This window comes from Nerophis lumbriciformis, linkage group LG03, assembly GCF_033978685.3.
Source record: "Nerophis lumbriciformis linkage group LG03, RoL_Nlum_v2.1, whole genome shotgun sequence".
NCBI classification, from domain to species: Eukaryota; Metazoa; Chordata; class Actinopteri; order Syngnathiformes; family Syngnathidae; genus Nerophis; species Nerophis lumbriciformis.
This window is the reverse complement of record NC_084550.2, coordinates 25,718,037-25,735,000: the sequence shown is the minus strand read 5'-3', so window position 1 is coordinate 25,735,000 and position 16,964 is coordinate 25,718,037. Positions and strand designations below refer to the sequence as shown.

Genomic DNA, 16,964 nt, shown 5'->3' with positions numbered 1-16,964 from the left:
TCTCATATTCTTTCTGTTTCTGTAATATTGCAATATTTCCTCGTAAAATTATTACTATTTAATGCAAAATGGGGACATTTGTCATATAAATTTCAGACTTTTATCACAATATTGCCAATTTTTTTTTGTTCATGTAATACTGACATTTTTGGAGTTAATTTATTACTTTTGTAGTAAGTAAAATTCAGATTATTATCATAATATTGCCAATATTTTTAAGTTTTCTTATAAAATTGTGACTTTTGTCGAGTAAAATTACGACTTTTTTCATAAAATTGCCAAAAATTTAAAGTTTTTCTTGTAAAATTGTGACTGTTGAGTAAAATTCCAACTTTTATCATAATATTGCACAAATGTTCAGTTTTTCTTGTAAAATTCTGACTTGCGTTGAGTAAAATGACAACTTTTATTATAATACTGCCAAAATTCTACGTTTTTCTTGTGAAATTTCAACTAATTTTTCACAACAAGCTAAAAGCAGTTCTTTCCCTGCAATGTGCCGACTTTTTCCTTATAAAATTGGGAACAATTTCTCATATTCTTTCTGTTTCTGTTATATTGCAATATTTTCTCGTACTTTTTTATGTAAAGTTTTTACTTTTTATTGAAAAATTGTGATATTTGTCATATAAAATTCTGACTTTTATCACAATATTGCCATTTTTTTTGTTGTTCTTGTAAAATAGTGACATTGTTTGAGAAAATTCCGATGATTATAATACCGCCAAAACGTGATTTAAAAAAAAAATTGTGACTTTTGTCAAGTCAAATTACCACTCTTCATATAATTGCCAAAATGTTAAGCTTTTCTTGTAAAATTGCGACTGTTATTGAATACAATTCCAACTTTTATCATAATATTGCACAAATGTTCAGTTTTTCTTGTGTAATTCTGACTTGGGTTGAGTAAAATGACGACTTTTATTATAATACTGCCAAAATTCTAAGTTTTTCTTGTGAAATTTCAACTAATTTTTCACAACAAGCTAAAAGCAGTTTTTTCCCTGCAATGTGCCGACTTTTTTCTTATAAAATTGGGAACAATTTCTCATATTCTTTCTGTTTCTGTAATATTGCAATATTTTCTCGTACTTTTTTATGTAAAGTTTTTACTTTTTATTGAAAAATTGTGATATTTGTCATATACAATTCTGACTTTTATCACAATATTGCCATTTTTTTGTTGTTCTTGTAAAATAGTGACATTTTTTGAGAAAATTCCGATGATTATAATACCGCCAAAATGTGTTTTCTTAAAGAATTGTGACTTTTGTCAAGTCAAATTACCACTCTTCATAAAATTGCCAAAATGTTAAGCTTTTCTTGTAAAATTGTGACTGTTATTGAATACAATTCCAACTTTTATCATTATATTGCACACATGTTCAGTTTTTCTTGTATAATTCTGACTTGCGTGGAGTAAAATGACGACTTTTATTATAACACTGCCAAAATTCTAAGTTTTTCTTGTGAAATTCCAACTTATTTTTCACAACAAGCTAAAAGCAGTCTTTTTCTCACAATGTGTCGACTTTTTCCTTATAAAATTGGGAACAATTTCTCATATTCTTTCTGTTTCTGTAATATTGCAATATTTTCTCGTAAAATTGTGATATTTGTCATAACAAATCCTGACTTTTATCACAATATTGCCATTTTTTTGTTGTTCTTGTAAAATAGTGAATTTTTTTTAGAAAATTCCGATGATTATAATACCGCCAAAATGTGTTTTCTTAAAGAATTGTGACTTTTGTCAAGTCAAATTACCACTCTTCATAAAATTGCCAAAATGTTAAGCTTTTCTTGTAAAATTGCGACTGTTATTGAATACAATTCCAACTTTTATCATAATATTGAACAAATGTTCAGTTTTTCTTGTAAAATTCTGACTTGCGTCGAGTAAAATGACGACTTTTATTATAATACTGCCAAAATTATAAGTTTTTCTTGTGAAATTCCAACTTATTTTTCACAACAAGCTAAAAGCAGTCTTTTTCTCACAATGTGCCGACTTTTTCCTTATAAAATTGGGAACAATTTCTCATATTCTTTCTGTTTCTGTAATATTGCAATATTTTCTCGTAAAATTATTACTTTTTTATGTAAAGTTTTTACTTTTTATTGAAAAATTGTGATATTTGTCATATAAAATTCTGACTTTTATCACAATATTGCCGATTTTTTGGTTGTGTTCTTGTAAAATAGTGAAATTTTTTGAGAAAATTCCGATGATTATAATACTGCCAAAACGTGATTTAAAAAAAAAATTGTGACTTTTTTCAAGTCAAATTACCACTCTTCATAAAATTGCCAAAATGTTAAGCTTTTCTTGTAAAATTGCGACTGTTATTGAATACAATTCCAACTTTTATCATAATATTGCACAAATGTTCAGTTTTTCTTGTGTAATTCTGACTTGGGTTGAGTAAAATGACGACTTTTATTATAATACTGCCAAAATTCTAAGTTTTTCTTGTGAAATTTCAACTAATTTTTCACAACAAGCTAAAAGCAGTCTTTTTCTCACAATGTGTCGACTTTTTCCTTATAAAATTGGGAACAATTCCTCATATTCTTTCTGTTTCTGTAATATTGCAATATTTTCTCGTAAAATTATTACTTTTTTATGTAACATTTTTAAATTTTATTGAAAAATTGTGATATTTGTCATATATAATTCTGACTTTTATCACAATATTGCCATTTTTGTTGTTGTTCTTGTAAAATTGCGACTGTTATTGAATACAATTCCAACTTTTATCATAATATTGCACAAATGTTCAGTTTTTCTTGTGTAATTCTGACTTGGGTTGAGTAAAATGACGACTTTTATTATAATACTGCCAAAATTCTAAGTTTTTCTTGTGAAATTTCAACTAATTTTTCACAACAAGCTAAAAGCAGTCTTTTTCTCACAATGTGTCGACTTTTTCCTTATAAAATTGGGAACAATTCCTCATATTCTTTCTGTTTCTGTAATATTGCAATATTTTCTCGTAAAATTATTACTTTTTTATGTAACATTTTTAAATTTTATTGAAAAATTGTGATATTTGTCATATATAATTCTGACTTTTATCACAATATTGCCATTTTTTTTGTTGTTCTTGTAAAATAGTGACATTTTTTGAGAAAATTCCGATGATTATAATACCGCCAAAATGTGTTTTCTTAAAAAAAATTGACTTTTGTCAAGTAAAATTACCACTCTTCATAAAATTGCCAAAATGTTAAGCTTTTCTTGTAAAAATGTGACTGTTATTGTGTAAAATTCCAACTTTTATCATAATATTGCACAAATGTTCAGTTTTTCTTGTAAAATTCTGACTTGCGTTGAGTAAAATGACGACTTTTATTATAATACTGCCAAAATTCTAAGTTTTTCTTGTGAAATTCCAACTTATTTTTCACAACAAGCTAAAATGTGTCGACTTTTCCCTTATAAAATTGGGAACAATTTCTCATATTCTTTCTGTTTCTCTAATATTGCAATATTTTCTCGTAAAATTATTACTTTTTTATGTAAAGTTTTTACTTTTTATTGAAAAATTGTGATATTTGTCATATAAAATTCTGACTTTTATGACAATATTGCCATTTTTGTTGTTGTTCTTGTAAAATAGTGACATTTTTTGAGAAAATTCCGATAATTATAATACCGCCAAAATGTGTTTTCTTAAAGAATTGTGACTTTTGTCAAGTCAAATTACCACTCTTCATAAAATTGCCAAAATGTTAAGCTTTTCTTGTAAAATTGCGACTGTTATTAAATACAATTCCAACTTTTATCATAATATTGCACAAAAGTTCAGTTTTTCTTGTATAATTCTGACTTGCGTCGAGTAAAATGACGACTTTTATTATAATACTGCCAAAATTCTAAGTTTTTCTTGTGAAATTTCAACTAATTTTTCACAACAAGCTAAAAGCAGTTTTTTCCCTGCAATGTGCCGACTTTTTCCTTATAAAATTGGGAACAATTTCTCATATTCTTTCTGTTTCTGTAATATTGCAATATTTTCTCGTAAAATTATTACTTTTTTATGTAAAATTGTTACTTTTTAATGCAAAATGGAGACATTTGTCATATAAATTTCAGACTTCTATCACAATATTGCCCATTTTTTGGTTGTGTTCTTGTAAAATAGTGACATTTTTTGAGAAAATTCCGATGATTATAATACCGCCAAAATGTGTTTTCTTAAAAAATTGTGACTTTTGTCAAGTCAAATTACCACTCTTCATAAAATTGCCAAAATGTTAAGCTTTTCTTGTAAAATTGCGACTGTTGAGTAAAATTCCAAGTTTTATCATAATATTGCACAAATGTTCCGTTTTTCTTTGTAAAATTTTGACTTGCGTCGAGTAAAATGACGACTTTTATTATAACTGCCAAAATTATTGTAGCTGAGATAGGCTCCAGCGCCCCCCGCGACCCCAAAGGGAATAAGCGGTAGAAAATGGATGGATGGATGGATGGTCACATTTGTCATACAAAATTCTGACTTTTATCACAATATTGCCATTTTATTTTTATTCTTGTAAAACAGTGACATTTTTTGAGTAAAATTATGACTTTTGTCATCATTTTGCCAAGTAAAATTCCGATTATTATTATAATTTGGCCAAACTTTTTAAGTTTTCTTAAAAAATTGTTACTTTTGTCGAGTAAAATTACGACTCTTTTCATTGAATTGGCTAGCTTTTTCTTGTAAAATTGCGACTGTTATTGAGTAAAATTCCAACTTTTATCATAATATTGCACAAATGTTCAGTTTTTCTTGTAAAATTCTGACTTGCGTTGAGTAAAAGGACGACTTTTATTATAATACTGCCAAAATTCTAAGTTTTTCTTGTGAAATTGTGACCTTTTTCTTGTATGTATATATTATTAATGTTGTAAATACAAAATTATTAATAATTAAAAAAAATTGTATATAAAGACATACTGTAATAACTTGAAGTAAATAATGAAGATTAAAAACCTATTACAAAGAAAAAATTCAAAAAACAAAAATATATAACAAAGCAATCTTTTTCTCACAATGTAACAACTTTTTTCTTATAAAATCGGGAAAAAATTATCATATTCTTTTTGTTTCTGTAATATTGCAATATTTTCTCGTAAAAGTATAACTTTTATGTAAAATTATTCCTTTTTACTGCAAAATGGTGACAATTGTCATGTAAAATTCGGACTTTTATCACGATATTGCCAAATGTTTTGTTGTTCTTTTAAAATAGTGGCATTGTTTTTGAGTAAAATTATGACTTTTGTCATCATTTTGCCAAGTAAAATTGTGATTATTATTATAATATTGCCAAAATTTGAAAGTTTTCTTATAAAATTGTGACTTTTGTCGAGTAAAATTACGACTCTTTTCATAAAATTGCCAAAATGTTAAGCTTTTTCTTTTGCGACTGTTATTGAGTAAAATTCCAACTTTTATCATAATATTGCACAAATGTTCGGTTTTTCTTGTAAAATGACTTGCGTTGAGTAAAATTCTAAGTTTTTCTTGTGAAATTCCAACTCATTTTTCACAACAAGCTTTTTTTATATGTGCATAGTATGTATATATTATTAATGTTGTAAATACACTTCTTTATATATCTAGAAAGGCTGGTCCTAAAGAGGGAGGCTTTTTTCTCAGGTCTCCAGAAGGTACGAAGTACACAAACATACGTGTGTGTGTGTGTGTGTGTGTGTGTGTGTGTGTGTGTGTGTGTGTGTGTGTGTGTGTGTGTGTGTGTGTGTGTGTGTGTGTGTGTGTGTGTGTGTGTGTGTGTGTGTGTGTGTGTCGTGGGGACACAAAGAGATATAGGATTGGATAGAAACATCTGCATATGTATTTTATGTCAAAAAGATACACATATACATATACATATACAGTCACACTCTATAGCTGTCATTTCTTCCGTTAATGGAAAAAGTTCACATATTCTGCACCTGAGCTCAATTCTGTTGAAATATTGTTCAAATCCAGACTTGTACAAGGTTCTTTGTGTGGGTTCAGCTCTAAACCGGACCATTCCTTTTAGCTGTTGTGTTGATCAGAGTTGGTCGGAGTGTTAATTATTAATATTTATTGATTTTGTAGGTTCACCCCCAGAGTGTTGTCAATACATGTGAACAATCCACGACTTGTACGCTCGCTCTATTTGACAAGATAGAGGCGGAATATCAAATAAGTAAAGGTGAGAACAGAGTTTGTGTTCCGTCGAGTGATTTGATTGTCGAGCCAAAGATTACTCGGGGACCTTGTGGGCACTGAAGGATCTCATTGCGTGCAGGTAGCTACGCCTCAGTGCCTCGCCAATGTTTTTCCCAGTGCCCGTGGTTCCAGCTTACTTGAGATCATTAACAAGAACCAGCCGTTTCAATCTCGGATGCTCCCTTAGCTTTCTCAGATTGATCCTAACCCAAAACCTATTTGAAAAGTCGAGGACGACCCGGCATCGTTTGGAAATGTCCCGCAATCTCCTGAACATGTTTTAGTTATCAAGTATTCTGCTGAAACTTCCTTCAATTAATCGAGGAATCGGATAAAAACAAACAAAACCCCAAACCCAGTGAAGTGAAGCAAATCCTTTTCAACTTATATTCAAATGAATAGACTGCAAAGACAAGATACTGGAAAATTTAATTTTTTGGCAAATATTGGAAAATCACTGCACGTAACATTGAATTCCTGTGACCTTGGATCCCTCAGGCGGTACTGCATCAAAAAGCGACATCGGTGTGTAAAGGATATCACCACACGGCCTCGGGAAGACTTCAGAAAACCACTGTCAGTAACTACGGTTGGTCGCTACATCTGTAAGTGCAAGTTAAAACTTTACTATGGAAAGCGAAAGCCATTTATCAACAACACCCAGAAACGCCGCCGGCTTATATGATACGCGTTTCAGTAGAAATGTTCACATTTAAGCCTACAAGAATTCCACGACCAAGAAAACGTTGTAAATACTCATTTGGAATGTGGTGCCCTGCTACATTTTCCAAAAAAGCTGGCACAAGTGGCAAAAAAGACTGAGAAAGTTGAGGAATGCTCATCAAACACTTATTTGGAACATCCCACAGGTGAACAGGCAAATTGGGAACAGGTGAGTGCCATGATTGGGTATAAAAGTAGATTCCATGAAATGCTCAGTCGTTCACAAACAAGGATGGGGCGAGGGTCACCACTTTGTCAACAAATGCGTGAGCAAATTGTCGAACAGTTTAAGAACAACATTTCTCAACCAGCTATTGCAAGGAATTTAGGGATTTCACCATCTACGGTCCGTAATATCATCAAAAGGTTCAGAGAATCTGGAGAAATCACTGCACATAACACTGAATGCCCGTGACCTTGGTTCCCTCAGGCGGTACTGACTGCATCAAAAACCGACATCAGTGCGTAAAGGATATCACCACATGGGCTCAGGAACACTTCAGAAAACCACTGTCAGTAACTACAGTCGGTCGCTACATCCGTAAGTGCAAGTCAAAACTGTATTATGCAAAGCGAAAGCCATTTATCAACAACACCCAGAAACGCCGCCGGCTTCGTTGTGCTCGAGCTCATCTAAGATGGACTGATGCAAAGTGTAAAAGTGTTCTGTGGTCTGACGAGTCCACATTTCAAATTGTTTTTGGAAACTGTGGACGTCGTGTCATCCGGACCAAAGAGGAAAAGAACCATCCGGATTGTTCTAGGCGCAAAGTTCTGTGATGGTTTTTCTTATTACATGTTGCCTTTTTAATCTACTCCACATGAATTAATTTTATTTTGTACAATGTGCCAAACGCCCATAAGAGAGAGCCACATTCCACAAATGGCCTCTTGGCCAAACTTTGAACACTACCGGTTTACCATTTTTACCAAGAAGGTAGAGTGGAAGAGTTTCCGAGCAAGGGTTCACCGCTTTTAGAGGCGTTTGGTGGGTGAGTGATGGTAACGCACGTTGCACACTCGCTGGGCTTGTGGAGGCGGAGCTCCACTCCCACTTTGCAGCGTTGGTGCTTTACGAAACACTCGTAGCAAACGTGTGTTTAAGAAATACAAGATAATACTTTAATAATAAACGTTAAAAGTAAATGGCCTAGTGGTTAGAGTGCCCGCTCTGAGATGGGTAGGTCGTGAGTTCAAACCCCGGCCAAGTCATAGCAAAGACTATAAAAATGGGAGCCATTACCTCCCTGCTTGGCACTCAGCATCAAGGGTTGGAATTGGGGGTTAAATCACCAAAAATGATTCCAGGGCGTGGCACCGCTGCTGCTCACTGCTTCCCTCACCTCACAGGGGGTAAACAAGGGGATGGGTCAAATGCAGAGGACAAATTTCACCACACCTACACTGCAAAAACTGAAATCTAAGTAAGATGAAATATGCCAAATAAGGGTGATATTAGCTTATATACTGTCAGATAAAATAATTCTTCTCACTAAGCAGATTTTATGTTAGTGTTTTACTTGTTTTAAGGGTTTTGGTCCTAAATGATCTCAGTAAGATATTACAGCTTGTTGCTGAGATTTGATGACCTATATTGAGTAAAACATGCTTGAAACTATTTTTGTCCAAATGTCCAAAACACACCCAGCAATGGTGCACAGGAAGGCGGGGAAGAAGAGGGGAAAATGCGGCCAAAATGGACAAAAGTCCCAATTTTGTCCAAAATACCTCCCCGGGTTCCAGTCCCACGAGTCCCGCCGCCGGCCGCACAAGTACCAGGATGCAAAAAATGTCCAAAACGCACCCAGCAAAGTCCCACGGGAAGTGGGGGAGAAAAGTCGTCAAAAGTCCCCAAAAATGTTCAAAATACCTACCCAGGTTCTAGTCCCACAAGTCCATAACACACCCAGCCGAGTCCTGCGGGGAGGGGGAATAAAAATTGGAAAAGCCGGCAAAAGTCCCAAAAATGTTCAAAATACCTCCCCGGGTTCCAGTCCCACGAGTCCCGCCGCCGGCCGCACAGGTCCCGGGATGCAAAAAATGTCCAAAACGCACCCAGCTAAGTCCCACGGGAAGTGGGGGAGAAAAGTCGTCAAAAGTCCCCAAAAATGTTCAAAATTCCTACCCAGGTTCGAGTCCCACAAGTCCATAACACACCCAGCCGAGTCCCGCGGGGAGGGGGAATAAGTTGGAAAAGCCGGCAAAAGTCCCAAAAATGTTCAAAATACCTCCTCGGGTTCCAGTCCCACGAGTCCCGCCGCCGGCCGCACAGGTCCCGGAATGCCAAAAATGTCCAAAACGCACCCAGCTAAGTCCCACGGGAAGTGGGGGAGAAAAGTCGTCAAAAGTCCCCAAAAATGTTCAAAATACCTACCCAGGTTCGAGTCCCACAAGTCCATAACACACCCAGCCGAGTCCCGCGGGAGGGGGAATAAGTTGGAAAAGCCGGCAAAAGTCCCAAAAATGTTCAAAATACCTACCCAAGTTGGAGTCCCGGGTGTGATTTTTGAACATTTTACCGACTTTTGTCACTTTTCTCCCGTATGACTTTGCTGGGCGCGTTTTGGACATTTTGGGCTTCCCGGCCGGCGACGGCACTTGTGGGACTTGAACCTGGGTAGGTATTTTGAACATTTTTGGGACTTTTGCCGACTTTTCCAACTTTTATCCCACCCCCTTTACTTGTTTTGGAAAGTCTTGACAAGCCAAATGTTCTTGTTCTATTGGCAGATCATTTTGCTTAGTTCAAATAAAATGTGTATATAATTAAACAGTGTTCATATTGTGTATAATGTGTATTTATAATATGTTGTACAAAAGACATTTCATAATTTTCGGAAGTTCATCTTGTACTTGACATTGTTCATAGGGTTAGGCGCAATAAGTGTTCAACTTCAGCCTAAACCCTTTCGGTCTGCAACATTTTCATTTTCAATCTATGAATGTACAACTGTTTGTTTATTTTGTTGACCATTGACCGAAGAATAATAAACTAAACTAAATAAAAATACCCCTCATTTTTGTATTTTTTTTTCTTGTTTTTGAACACTGACTTTTTGCAGTGCAGTGTGTGTGTGTGACAATCATTGGTACTTTAACTTTAACTTAATATCAAACAAACCTTTTAACAAAATGAATACCGCAAACTCACGCATTCTTAGACTCTGCTCCCTCGGCTGCTTTTCTCGTCTTGGTTTCATAAAATTTTCCACTCTTCCACCCTTTTTGGTAACCTCTTAAAGAACCCTGAAGAAACGTTTATCCTTTTCTGCCATTTGAACGATTCGTACGGCCGAAAACGACGCCAGCATAGGGCGTTTTTTTTTCCTTCGAGAAAGGCTAAGTGGCGCCTAGAGAACAGAGCTTGCTTGATCAGTAAAATCCAAGCAATAGAACTTGTTTCCCGTTCCTTTAAAATGGACTGAATTACCCAAATTACTTGAGGAATCGTTCTAACCCGAACATTCAGGGACAGAAACCGTAGGGCCGAGACCGTGGGCAGCAACTAATGGAAGCAAGGGAAGTTTTCAGCAGTGGACGCCTCAATGACAGCTCTGTGAAGTAGTTTCTCAGCCTCTCACAGTTGGCAGATAATGGCGCCGGCAATCTCTCAACGTTTGAAAGGACACTTCCACTTCCACCTCTACAATAACACACCAGTGCGAGGTGGACCTGTACAATAGTTGCCTCTGTAAGTACGGACCTATGGTCCGAGCAACGCACCGCAGATCTTTAGGTTAAACACACCAAGTATGTGCCTATGTTCTCGTGTGGGACCAAACAATCTTAACATGACTAAAAAAGTCAATAGTGTTTGCTCAACAGAATGTTTTTAAGGCCTCTTCTACACTAAGGTTATCCAGTGTCAATCCCACCTAACCTTATCCCTCCGTCCATGTCAGGTTCAAACACCAAACTATCTATTACACAAGTCAAGAAGAAGGAATCAGGTATAGACAGAGTTCAATTTTGCTCATGAGGAGAGACGTATTGGGCTGTACACTCAGTTACAGTTTCGCCCTACGCTCAAAGGTACAGTCCCACATGCTCCTCTATTTAAACGGGAGGTCCCGAGTTAACATCACTGAGGCTGCTTCTGCAAGCAGCCCCCAGTAGACACAATACGTGATTATTCAGAACGGAAATGTGCTGGCACTCATGATTTCGCCCTGTCTCTGTTTTATCTGCGTCGAGGTACTCGATGTCCGTACTCGGCTGTCAGCAGGCAGGGTCTGGAAACAAACTGCCGATACGAGACAACTCGCAATGGGAGATTACAAGTTGTGCCTTTGCACAGATAGAAAAGTACAACTTCAGCACAATTGATAATAACTGTAGCAACGGCCTTTAAGCATAAGAGTTGTGTGATAACTTATACATAATTATTCTAACAGTCCACTGTACGCATGCGCGGAAAATGCGCACGTCATAGTCACCTCTATGGTTGCTTTGTGTGCAAGTTCTTCACTTCAATGTAACTTATCTGAACAATATCCAGTGTTGTGGTATTTCAATGAACTGGAATCCGGTATGCTGTGGGGCCCTATTGTAGTGAATCACACCTGGGCCATCATAAATTAATCAAATCTTTAATGGACACGTGAAAGTAAACAACAATCAATCTAGGGATGTAGATATCTGGTCAAGACACTCCTCACTCTTTTGCCTTCACTTTCATTGTCCATTCCTTTTTGGTGACTTTACATACTCTGGACCTAGACGTTGAGTCCGCGACATACATGGCGGACAATAACTGATGCGATCTGCTTTGTCAGTCCAAAAGCAATCGCCGTCTCTCCTTCTACAAATGGACAAAGTTTTTCGCTAAGTAGAATCACAGCTGACCCGGACATTGGAAAGTTCTCTTGCCGTCTGAAAAGTGTTGTATCCCAAATAGCTGCAATGGCTTTCTCTTAAGGTATTCATGTGTGACCTCCACAAGCGTCTGTACATGTAGAGGAAGGAGAAACACGGGCATGTCTGGATGACTCGCCTCCATATTTCCAGTGGTTAGCTCAGAGTTACGAAACCGCTTTATTATGAAGCTGGCTGTGGCGCGTTCGTTCTGACGTCACTTCCTCTCTGGCGTGACTTCCTCTCCGAACTCAGTTTGTAAACGATTGATGAGTCCATACAAAGCTAAAAGCCGGAGATTCAAGAAATACACGGCGCACTTACCCGTGTAAAAAATTATCAAAGGAGGGGAACCGTGGACGATGGTTTAGTGTGGCTGAAACGTCGCTTAGGCTAAATAATTATTCCTTTAAGGCAGGGGTGTCAAACTCAAATACAGAGTGGGACAAAATTTAAAAGTGAACAAAGCCGCAGGCCAAGGTTGAACAAATTAACCTTTTAATAGGGACCCAAACAAGTTTTGCATTGAATATTGAACAAGCAAGGCTTATATAAGTTTATAGTGACATGCAAAATCCAGTTTCAAATAATAATAATAATAATCAATGGCATATCAAATACAATTTAAATAAAAATTTAATGCCTCTTTTCTATTTGCAGCCTTCTGAGGTAAATATCAACATTAACTTTTTCCACAGGCTAATACATTTGAAAATAAAAAATAATGAATAAACCAAACATTCAGGACTTTAAACTGCTCAGTTTGCAACACACTGATCTAATCTGATGTGACCAAGCCAAGATACCTGGCATCTTTTCTTGGATGCTAGTTCAATAATGTCGGGGCTCAGGCTTTGAGCTGAGGCAACCTTCATTATCGAACGAAGGTGTTCATCAGTCATTATATCTTGTCCACCCGGACCACAGTCTTGGGGGCATGCCTTAAATGCACTGCCTTTAACGTACTCTACGAGCTATTGTCACGTCCGCTTTACATCCATTCTAACATCGTTCAGACCCTGTCACAAGATATGCACACACGAGTGAATGCAACGCATACTTCATCAACAGCGATACAGGTTACACTAAGGGTGCCAGTATAAAAAACTTTAACACTGTTAGAAATATACGCCACACTGTGAATCCACACCAAACAAGAATTACAAACACATTTCGGGAGAATATCCGCACCGTAACATAACATAAACACAACAGAACAAATACCCAGAATCCTTTGCAGCACTAACCCTTCCCCACTACCACCAAACCTCCCCCCCACACATACACCTTGTAGCGTCCCGGAAGAGTTAGTGCTGCAAAGAGTTCTGGGTATTTGTTCTGTTGTGTTTATGTTGTGTTACGGTGCGGATGTTCTCCCGAAATGTGTTTGTCATTCTTGTTTGGTGTGGATTCACAGTGTGGCGTATATTTCTAACAGTGTTAAAGTTTTTTATTCGGCTACCCTCAGTGTAACCTGTATGGCTATTGATGAAGTATGCGTTGCGTTCAATTGTGTGTGCGTGCAGAAGCCGCACATGTTATGTGACTGGGCCAGCACTCGTACGACTGGCTGAAAAGCAGACTTGACGATTTTCGGGAGGGGTGCTGAAGTTTGGAAGACTCCCGGGAGGGTTGGCAAGTAGTAGAATTAGCGGTGAATGCGGTGTTACCGCGGCACCGCCGCAATATATAATCGGAGTTTGACACCCATGCTTTAAGGAGTCATCCGGCTTAATGTAGACAGAGTCTAAGAGAACACACATGGACAATAAACCCCCAACAATAACGACACGCTCGTACTTATGCTTTGTCTTTGCCAAGACAGAAGCCATTTATAAAGTCTTTAGCCGGTCTGTACCGAAATGCGAATGATGTTTTCCTCCTTTGAGCTGTCCTCTTTCAGTGGTCACCCCAGGGAGTCAACGCATGAATGGTTTTAGCTTAATTTTGTACCCCCATTATCCCAGGAATCCAACCCATGCCCCTCTACCATAAAAGGCAGAAGGGTCCACCATGACACTGCCAGGAATCCAAATTCCAATCAATTAGTAATGATTTAATTAGAAGAAAGGTTGATATTCTGGTTTCTCTGGGTAAACACTGCTGTGAACAAAACCATGCTGAGAGGTTTCAACCTGTATACAGTTTCACTTTATTACCACAGCCTGGAGACTGCAGACGTCCCCTAGGGTCTTGTCTCACTGAGACTGCACATAGAATGTTTTATGTTGTCCTCTCTCTGGTAAGCGACTGTGGTGTTGGTTTTAGTACCAACAATTAGGATTCCAGTACTAATTGACACTTGCATGTAATCGTATGTGTATGCCATTGTGGTTCAGCTTGGAAACGTTTTCCCCAATGCGATACGGCGAAACAATTATCGCAGAGAAGAGCTGAATAATTTCTACGTACGGGATTTATAGCCACTCCCCAGCAACAGCTAATCGAATTGTGCTACCAGGAGGAGTTAAACAACTGGGATTAGTCTTGTAAACAGGAAGAAATTGATTTTTAAGATCAATGTTAAATCCAGGAGGAGTGTTCCCTATCGTTAGGAGGATATGTATGATTTTCTATCAGCTTGAGAGTACAGGACTGTATTTCTATTTGAATTGTGCAAACGTATACTCTAGCTGTCCAGATATCTAGCTAGTAAACACTGTGTACAAGGGTGTTTGGACACCGCTGGTAATCACAGGTAATTAATTAGGAGTTGGCTCAGACCACCACTGACTCTTAATTCTAAGACATTAGTGCTAAAAGCAAGGTTCGTGAAGGCACTTGACCTTGGTAAGTAGTGCGATAGCAAGGTATGCGGTATGTTTGTTCATTGACAATGCGCATTATCAGCAGACCTTTTAGTCATGATAGCGAGTTTCATATAGAGTCCAAATGTTTTTTTATGAGTCGAGTTCTTTCAAAATGATCAATTTGTAAAATCGGGAATGTTACCGCATGGTAAGACTTAACTAGAAAAATGACGAACGGGGCTGTTACTTGTTGCTTACTTTAGCCCAGTGTTTGAGGCCCATTTCAGGATTTTTGGGCTTTGCCTTTAAAACTGTTTAAAAATGCCAACGAAACGCAATTGCTAACAATGCTAGATGTAGCTACTGTAGCATGCTAGCCACTTGTGTAGGTGCAGTATGTGTCATACAACTGACAAGGCAAAATATATTTTCGACAAATAAAAGCTCCGTGGATATGGGTGGTGTCAGATCCTATTTCCTTCTCAATATGCTGATACGCTGAGGAAATGGGTTCCAACATTAGCACGCCTGTCGTCATGGCAATGTGAAATGTATAGAGACAGCCAAATCACATGATCAAATAATTCCTCATTGGTGTTTGCATATTGTGGACTACATGTACCAAGTTATATGGCAATCTGAAAGGTTTGAAACAATAGCCTTTAGGCATACCTTGGTCAAATGTCTCCTCTTTAGTTTAGTTAGGCTACTAAACATGCTCTCCAGTATAACCATTGCTAGCTTTGGTTGTAGTTGGTTTTAGTTTTTGTTTTCTGATAGTACTGACAATAACCATGTGATTGCCATTTGTTGTGATATTGTACGCAGGCATGACGTACTTCTTCTTGAAAATAGCCTAATTTCTGTGTTTTGTTATTGACAAAATGCTTGTCTATTCAGCTATTATGGTCCCAGCACCTCAACCCCTAGTAAGAGGCAGTGGAAGTTTGAAGTTCCTTGGAGTAGCCCAGTCCATCCAGCTGGATTCGGCCGCGTATCTGGCAACCTCAGTCAGGGAGAGAAGGAAGGGACTACAGAATTTTGACCGTGATTGCAGTACCTCTAAAGGCTGAGATGAACTTGTTAGAATAATTGTTTCTAAATTATCACAAAAAACTTTGTGTTACATTGAGTTCTGTCATGTAAGAAGACAAAAGCTGTCGTTGAAACCTACCAAGAAGAATGCTCGTAAAACTCCACTGTGTAAGGGGGAGAGCCACATGAAGGGTTTTCTGTTTTCTCTCATGTATGGTAATCAACAGAAGGATGTTGTTCTGGCCCAAGGACTTCAAAGCGGAGAGATAAGATCTGCCCAATTTCCAGACGAACTCTTTTTGAACTATTTTATGGAACTCTTTTTGAACTGACCTTTTCTGTGAATTGTTTACGACCTTTTCTGTGAACTTTTTGAGACCTTTGTCCTTTGGAAACCGCCGTGGCCATGTGGTCGGGGAGGGTCCAAAATAAAAGAAGGAGGCATATAATCTTTTGGGAGAGCGTGCTAAGATACTGTGCAAGGGTACAATGTAAAGGCGACTCTCCTCAATATATTGAGTCCAAATTGAATTGTCTGTTTGATTCTTTGCCTCTTGTCTTGTTTAGTAGATGTCATCAGTGTTTGAACCCGACAGAACTTAAGGACGAAAGTATATTTCATGAACTTAAAATAAGCTAACAAGGTGAATGTTGGTCACCAGTTGGTTACCAGTTGTCACATTCTAAAACGAGAACTATACTAAAGACTTCGAAGACTTCATAGTCATTCAATTTAGTTGACATGTCAGAGGACACAGCAGTCGCAGCTTGAAGCTTATGAAGGGTTTTAAGTCTGAAGTCTTTCAGAACCGATAATCTAAGGATCTTGTGACCTTGTTTGTTTTGTTTTTTATTCAAACAGCATTTATTTAACCAGTGCTCAGGGGTTTCAGCGATGAAGAAAATAGCAGACATACGAATGACACGGAGGCACTCTTGTTTACTGTTCTGACAGGAGTGTCGTTGATTGTAGAAATGTGCTTACGACGCAACGTTCCTGCCTATAATACCGCTATCTCCTGAAACACAAACCCATGGGGACTAATACAAAGCAGGAGAAGCCTGCCAAAGTGAGATATCAGGCAAAACCAGGATTGGATGATCTCTGTTTGTGGGAGGGGTGGGCTTGTGTGTGTGTGTGTGCAGGACTGGTGCACCGCCATCTGCTGTACCTACCCTCTGCACTTATCTCACGGGAGCGAACGAGGTCGCTCTTGTTGCCCACCAGGATGATTGGCATGTGAGGCTGGGACTCCCTGAGGAGGAGGCGGAGCTGTGCGGTGCGATGGAAACTCCGCCTGTCGGTCACGGAGAAGACCAGGACGCACACGTCACACTTCAGAGTGGACAGGTCCTGTGAACACACACCCGTGCATTAGTAAAAGAA

The 16,964-nt window shown here is 37.6% G+C and overlaps 1 protein-coding gene across 1 annotated transcript in view; it reads right to left on the bottom strand.

The window, feature by feature from the left end:
- The window catches only part of rem2 (RAS (RAD and GEM)-like GTP binding 2), a 93,192-nt gene that overhangs the window by 17,985 nt on the left and 58,243 nt on the right, over nucleotides 1–16,964 (bottom strand). Inside the window, exon 4 of the mRNA XM_061936012.1 lies at nucleotides 16,754–16,931. Coding sequence (XP_061791996.1) covers nucleotides 16,754–16,931 — 178 coding nt within the window. The remainder of the gene's footprint in view (nucleotides 1–16,753; nucleotides 16,932–16,964) is intronic.